The 6,372-nt window shown below is 46.2% G+C and overlaps 1 protein-coding gene across 1 annotated transcript; it reads right to left on the reverse strand.

Moving 5' to 3' along the window:
* Positions 1-4,460: 4,460 nt before the first annotated feature.
* Positions 4,461-6,032, reverse strand: LOC132653791 (protein KHNYN-like). The gene is made up of 2 exons (XM_060383213.1): positions 5,320-6,032; positions 4,461-5,106 (listed from the first exon to the last, which is right to left on the reverse strand). The coding sequence occupies exons 1-2, from the start codon at positions 6,030-6,032 to the stop codon at positions 4,461-4,463; spliced, it is 1,359 nt and encodes a 452-aa protein (XP_060239196.1).
* Between the last annotated feature and the right edge of the window lie 340 nt (positions 6,033-6,372).

Here is a 6,372-nt window from a genome sequence, read left to right on the forward strand (position 1 = left end):
AGTAACATTTTTTTTTTTTTTTGTGGGCATAGCTGTTTGTAATTAGTCACGAATGAAGCTTGGCCATTTTTATACACTCAGCATATACTTTTAGTTTTCACTTTTACTTTTATGTTTACACTGGAAAGTTAGGCAGAAATACATTACTGGCTTTTAGTGCTAAACCCTGGATGCTTGGACTTTCCTTAACAAAGCAACTAGAAGGAATAGGTTTAGGATATTTCTGTGTCAAAATCTACCCCAGAAATGGCAGATATTAAGAATACCATACTAAAAGCTATGACTTTTGGGTCAGATACACACATTAAACAGATGTTTTTAAAATAACGAGAAGCACCTTTAGTCTATCTTCAGAAGCCAACAAAGGAAATTAAAATCTTAACCTGGTGACTGAATAATAAGCAGTTATTGCTCCATCAACTTATCAGAACTCTATTGATCAATGTCAACACTCTGAACTTTTAAAATTTTATAACATAAGCACAACAGTAGCAAAGGGGGGAGAAATTTAAAATATTTCCCATTTTTAATCTGCTTTAAAATATTTATCTCTTTATAATTTATAATTATATCTTAAAAAAACTACTTAGACTCTCCAATCTTTTGAATTTATCAACCCTGAAACATTTTTTAAACTAAATAATAACACTCTAGATTTTTACAACCTAAACTCCTATATTCTCAGACCCTATATAAGCTCCACTTATTTATCTTAAGACATGTGTCCTGTGAGCAAGGCAAACCTGTCTTTTTTTTTTTTTCTAAATAAGGTATCTAGTACTCTGTGGTTCTAGCTAATGAACTGATCAATGAGCTAACAGTCGATCTAATTGTCTTTTCTCTAGCTGCAAAGCTACCGTAAGCTTAGCATAGCCGTCAAGGTGTTCAGAGACCTGAGAAGGATAAATTATAAGCTAAATAAATACCAATCCATGTGCCAATCAAAATGACAGGGATGACTAGTTAGCCCATTACCTAGGCAGTGTCCCTGGCTCCTGTGTTTCAGCATCCTGAACAGACGCAGTTCTGCCAGGCACATAAGATGAGAGACTGTTTCTGTGGAGAAAGAAATGAGAGAATGGCCTCACCTCGCCCTTAGCAATGTGAAACATTGACTCCAGGTGTCCACAGTTTTGGCTGGGCCTTAGCAGTGGGCCAGTTGAGGCAATATTGCCCAGTGGTTAGCATACCACAATCCAGAGTAGCATTCATCTGTCGTTGTGCCCAAATCTTCTCGGAGACCTTGGGGGACCTACTGCCAGGATTGCGGGACTTCCTGTCACAATAAGCTTACACATGTTAAAATGCCTCATTCAGATTTCTGACAAGCTTGAGGGCCAGCATATCCGAGTTACTCTGTTTTTATCATCTGCTCTAAACTGTGTCCTATAAAACAGAATGCTATGATCTCTGATTCTAGCATATTTTCGAGATGCATGTCCTAGAAGTATATATTTTAAGACAAATAGACAAGAGACTAGGTAAGGCTCAACTGCAGTATTTAGCATGACTTTAAATCTGTTCTTTCTGAACTAAAATCAAAGCAAACCTTTTAATAGGATACAGTTTATAGAGAGGCTAGCTAATCTTGCTGCTCCTACCACTTGCATTAAAATTGAACATTAAAAAGCTTTGCATTTAGCACTAATGACTAAACATATCTCCGGACCAGCATGGCGGCTGGCCACGTGTAACCGAACTGAGCTGGAATCCTTAAACAAACATGGCAGCCAAACTACAGCTTTACGAGCTCTCCATTGCTGAACCATCATGGCGGCTGGCCATGTGCTAGCATTAGCACAGGCTGTGACTGACAATACCAAACATGGCCATTAGGTGCTGATGATACAGCAAACACTTCGGAGCTTCCATAATCCCCCACAACCAAAAGTTTCCAGTAATCAAACAAGCTTTAGAACCAACTGCATAACAGAACAATTTTAAACTGTAATTATTTTAGCCATACCAAACCTATCAGCTAGAATTTTTTCCTTAAAAGAGCATAAAAAACATTTTGTAATGAGGAATCACCAGCCTTTTAAATGAAGTATAACATTTTAAAATACAGTTTTTCTTTAAATCATATTAACTCTCTGGCTTTTCATAACACATCCACTAACCTTCTGCAACATGCTATATACATTCAGATTTCTAGCTTTTCTTTTCTGGCTTAACCAGACATGCTTACTTTTTTTGCACTCTTTCTTGCTTTTCAGACAACATAAAAACTCTCACTAAAATCCTTTCCATTCTGACATGATCCTGCTGAAGCCCAGAGTCTACGTACGATTTGCTTTTTATAGGCAAAGCAAAAGCAAGTTACATTACTATAAAGAGGAGTTCTGAAACTGCCAATTTTTTTTTTTAAATAACTTTCCTGTATCTGATAACATAAAGGTAATAACCAAACTCTAAGGAACTTAGAACAAGCTTTAAGGAACTTAGTGAAACTTCCCCTTTTCTTTGTCTCAAGATAAAGAACAGGGTGTAAACATGTTTTTTATAAACAAAGCAGCTTATCAAACAAACAGCTCTCCATAAGATACATTTTAAAAACTGCAATTTTCTCAGTCATTGTCATACCCAAATGTCTGATAAAATTTAAACAATTTTTTAAAACCCGTTTTTGCAATATTAAAACAAAGTACCCCTTTTGTAGAAGTCACAAGGCATAAACATAATCTTTAAAATTAAAACCAGATTATAAAACCAGAATTTACCAGTGCAAGCAATTTAATTTTTAAAACCAATACCAATTTAAAATAAGCTATTCTTTTAACCTAAAAGTAAATGAGATTTGACCAAGGTTTTTCTTTTTTTTTTTTATCCATACCAAGATGGCGGTTACATTATAAAATCACATGGTGAAGTCAAGATGGCGGCTAGACACTGAGACACTTTAGACCACGTGGCAGCCTATACAATATGCGCTTATGGATCTAATAAGGCACATAGGCACATATTTTAAACAAATTTCGTGAGGCCTTTCAGAACAGAAAACAAAAGGTAGACAGACAAACAACACTCACTACACTTATGACAAAAATCAGGCAGACAGAAGACAGCACAAACCGCGCGGCACGAGATCGGCACCAAAGCGAAAACAAAAATTCAGATGGAGACCGAGTCGGAGGTCCGGTTCCTCCGTCTCCCAGATGAAGCACGTAGCCTTCTCTCAGGGGCGTCGTCCCAAAGAGTCCCACTCGGCTCGTGTTTCCAGACAGGAGGGAACCCAAGAAGGGTTACCTTTCAGACGGGGAAGCAAATGATTCCCCTACCAGGCACTCCTGACACGTCTCCCAGGAGGCACGGAAAAGAAGTCCGAGCCCGTCGGCTCCTTCTAGTTTCCCTCTGATACAGATGACCTGGCCAAGTCCAGACCACAGGGGGACTTGAACCCCCTGGAAACGAACTCACACAAAGACAGACCGTTTAACACAACGATACACAAGACTCACAGAACAAAAAGCCGGCAGTCTTACCAGTCTTACCTCCCGACGCTGGGTCGGTGGTCCCTGGGCGGGGGTCTCAGATCTCGGTGGGACCTCCAAATGAAAGACTCCCATGAGCCTATCTAGACGGGGAGACCCTGCTTCCCAAGGAACAGCGAGACCAGCCTTCGGATGCAAGCCGCAAGAGGTTTATTTTGATACACGGGTACCCGGGGCGACCAAGCCTATCGGAGGACTTGCCTGCCTCTCTGTTGGGGTGATGGGTTTTTATAGGGCTCGGGAGCAGGAGGCGCGGTTACAGAAGCGAGAAGCATAGTTACAGGGGTCTGATTGGGTGGTTTGAACAAAGCCGTAGTTAAGTCAAGAACCTGGAACCGGGAAGGCGGGAAGGCAGATTGTGAGCCGAGTCACGTACCCACCGGGAACCAGGAAGGCGGGAAAGAATGCAGGAAAGAATGCAGCGAGGTAGCTCTCCCCTCAGGGAACTTACTGCTATACCGCGCCTACTCTACATAGTGTTAACAATCGCTGCTTATCTTTTGGTCTCTCACTCTGTCACTCAGGATGGGCTCCCTTTGCATTTTGACGGAGCCCATGGGCATTGCTCAACTGTGGAAATATAGGCAAAAGCTGCTCCTCTGAGCATCCCATTCGCTGAATCCCACCCCACTGTTTTTAAATCCCATTGAAGAATGGAAGCTCACACTCATCATCACGTTCTCCTAGAATCCAGGGCCTTTGAACAGAAGTTGTCTGCCTGGTTCACAATCAGGAAATTTCAACTTAAAAAAAAACAAAACAAAACACAAAAAAACAATAGTCTGTATTTGTGGGAGTTCTTACTCCCCGTTTCTGTTTATTTAGAATCTCCATTTTGAGTACACCAAGCATCTGTCCCTCGTTTCTCCCATAGCATACAGCAATGTTCCCTCAGGCAAGGAACTACCCACAGGTGGCAGCCCCTAGTGTCCTCCCCGGTCCCCTCCCCACCCCATCGTGAGTGCAGTCTCAGCCCAGCCTTGCATCCAACACGAGGCCAGAGAGGGCGTTCAGGTCCATCGTGGATGGATGAGCTAGCAGAATCTGGTCAATCTTCCTTTTCTGCTCAGAGTCCGGGAAGATGCTCATCAGCGCCTCCCTCAGCTGGGTGGTCTCTGCCCAAGATCTCTGTGCGGGCCTGGCTAGTTTCTGCTGCATCCTGGGCCCTGTGACCTGGACGGTGAAGAGCTGTTGCTGAGGAAGCCCAGGGCTTGGAGAGGCTCCGTGGATCTGGGGTGGTGGCCAGTGGCTGGGGCTGGGGCTGGGGCTGGGGCTGGGGCTGGGGCTGGGGCTGGGGCTGGGGCTGGGGCTGGGCCTGGGGCTGGGGCTGGGGCTCCTGAGGACAGTGTCCAAAGTGCTCATGCCTGGCGGGCCACTGTCAACAACCAGCTGCCTGTCTGGAGGAAAGAGGTCTTTTCGAAGAAATTCTTCTAGCCGAGGTCCGTGTCTTCCCAGAGGGTCATCGGGAACCATAAATATGTCTCCCACGAACGTGTACTGAAGCAGCCTGGTGGCAACGATTTCTCTCCAGGACGCCGACTCGGTCACAAACTCTCTCAGGTTATCATTGGTCACGATGATCCCCCCGGTCTTGTCTGCCAGGTGCAGTAGGAACCTGTCCTCATGAGAAGAGATTGTTTCTCGGGAGACCCTGCGTGCAGGAGTCAGAGCCACTATGCCGAGCTCCTGGAGCTGGCCCAACAGGTGCTGTTCCGTGACGTGAGGATCCCGCCTCGTTCTCCACTGTGGGACAAACACGGTGATGTTTCTGCTGCCAATCTTCCAGAAATACTCCACGGCGAGGGCTATTCCTCTGAAACTGAAGAACTTTTGTAGGCCGTGGGCCATGGCCACGTTACTCCCGTCTATCACCACATGCTTCAGATCTGCTCTGCCGGGCTCATTTCTCAAGGCCAGACTGTATGGGGTCTTGAGGGCCTCTTGAAATCTCTGAACCCCTGTGACCCAGGCAGTGGGGTCCTCAGAGGATCCGCCCAATGCTGTGGGTCCCGGCCCTGAAGGAAACAGCAGGGGCTGTTGCAGGAGCGGCTCAGAAAGTGGGGGGCACCTCGGCTTAGGCTCAGGCGAGCCCCCTGAGCGGGAATGCTTTCCACGGGGAGAATCCTTAGACTCTGCAAGCACAGGTCCCGCGGGCGGTTGAAAACCCTTGTCAGGCGTCCCTCCCTGGGCCAGTGGGAAAGGCGGTGAGGGTGGTGGCTGCCCTTGCTCGGTTTCCTTCGGAGCCGGCGGTGACTCAGGTTCCACGGGCTGTCTATCACGGACCCCAGACCCATCACGTACCCTAGTTTCTCCTCTCTCCTGTCTCTGCAGCCCCAGTAACGTCACAGCTAATTTCGCTTGTTGCACGACTACCACTTCTTGCAGTAGAGCTGCTTTTCCAAAAGCTTTTGAGGTGCGTTCTTGGTGGGCACATATTGGTCCAAGCTTCTTGGAGACAAAGTACATAAGGGCGGCTGCAAGTGCAAGTGCAAGCAGGCTGGGGATGGTGCTGGTGATCAAGTCCCAAACAACTGCGGCCATGGCTTTCCCGAGGAACCCCTCTGGGCCTTCAGTTACCCCCTTCTCCAAAATGGAGGCTCCTAAGCGTTCTCCAGCAGGAGAGGGGTGAAACAGTGGATCTTCTGCAGTGGATCCCAGGGAATTTCTCCTCCTCCTCCTAGGCTCTCCCTCAGATGTCTGCTCTCCCCTGAGACCTTTCTGTCAGATGTCCTCTGCCTCCTGCACCCTTGGTGGGTTCTCTCCTTCCCGATCTGGTTGGGTGGTTCTACTGCAAACACTTCTGGTCCCTTCCGACTCTCGGGATTCACCTGACTCTCTTCAACAGCACAGACCCGCACTCAGAAAATCAACAAAGGGTGGT

Source organism: Meriones unguiculatus, chromosome 4 (genome assembly GCF_030254825.1).
Source record: "Meriones unguiculatus strain TT.TT164.6M chromosome 4, Bangor_MerUng_6.1, whole genome shotgun sequence".
NCBI classification, from domain to species: Eukaryota; Metazoa; Chordata; class Mammalia; order Rodentia; family Muridae; genus Meriones; species Meriones unguiculatus.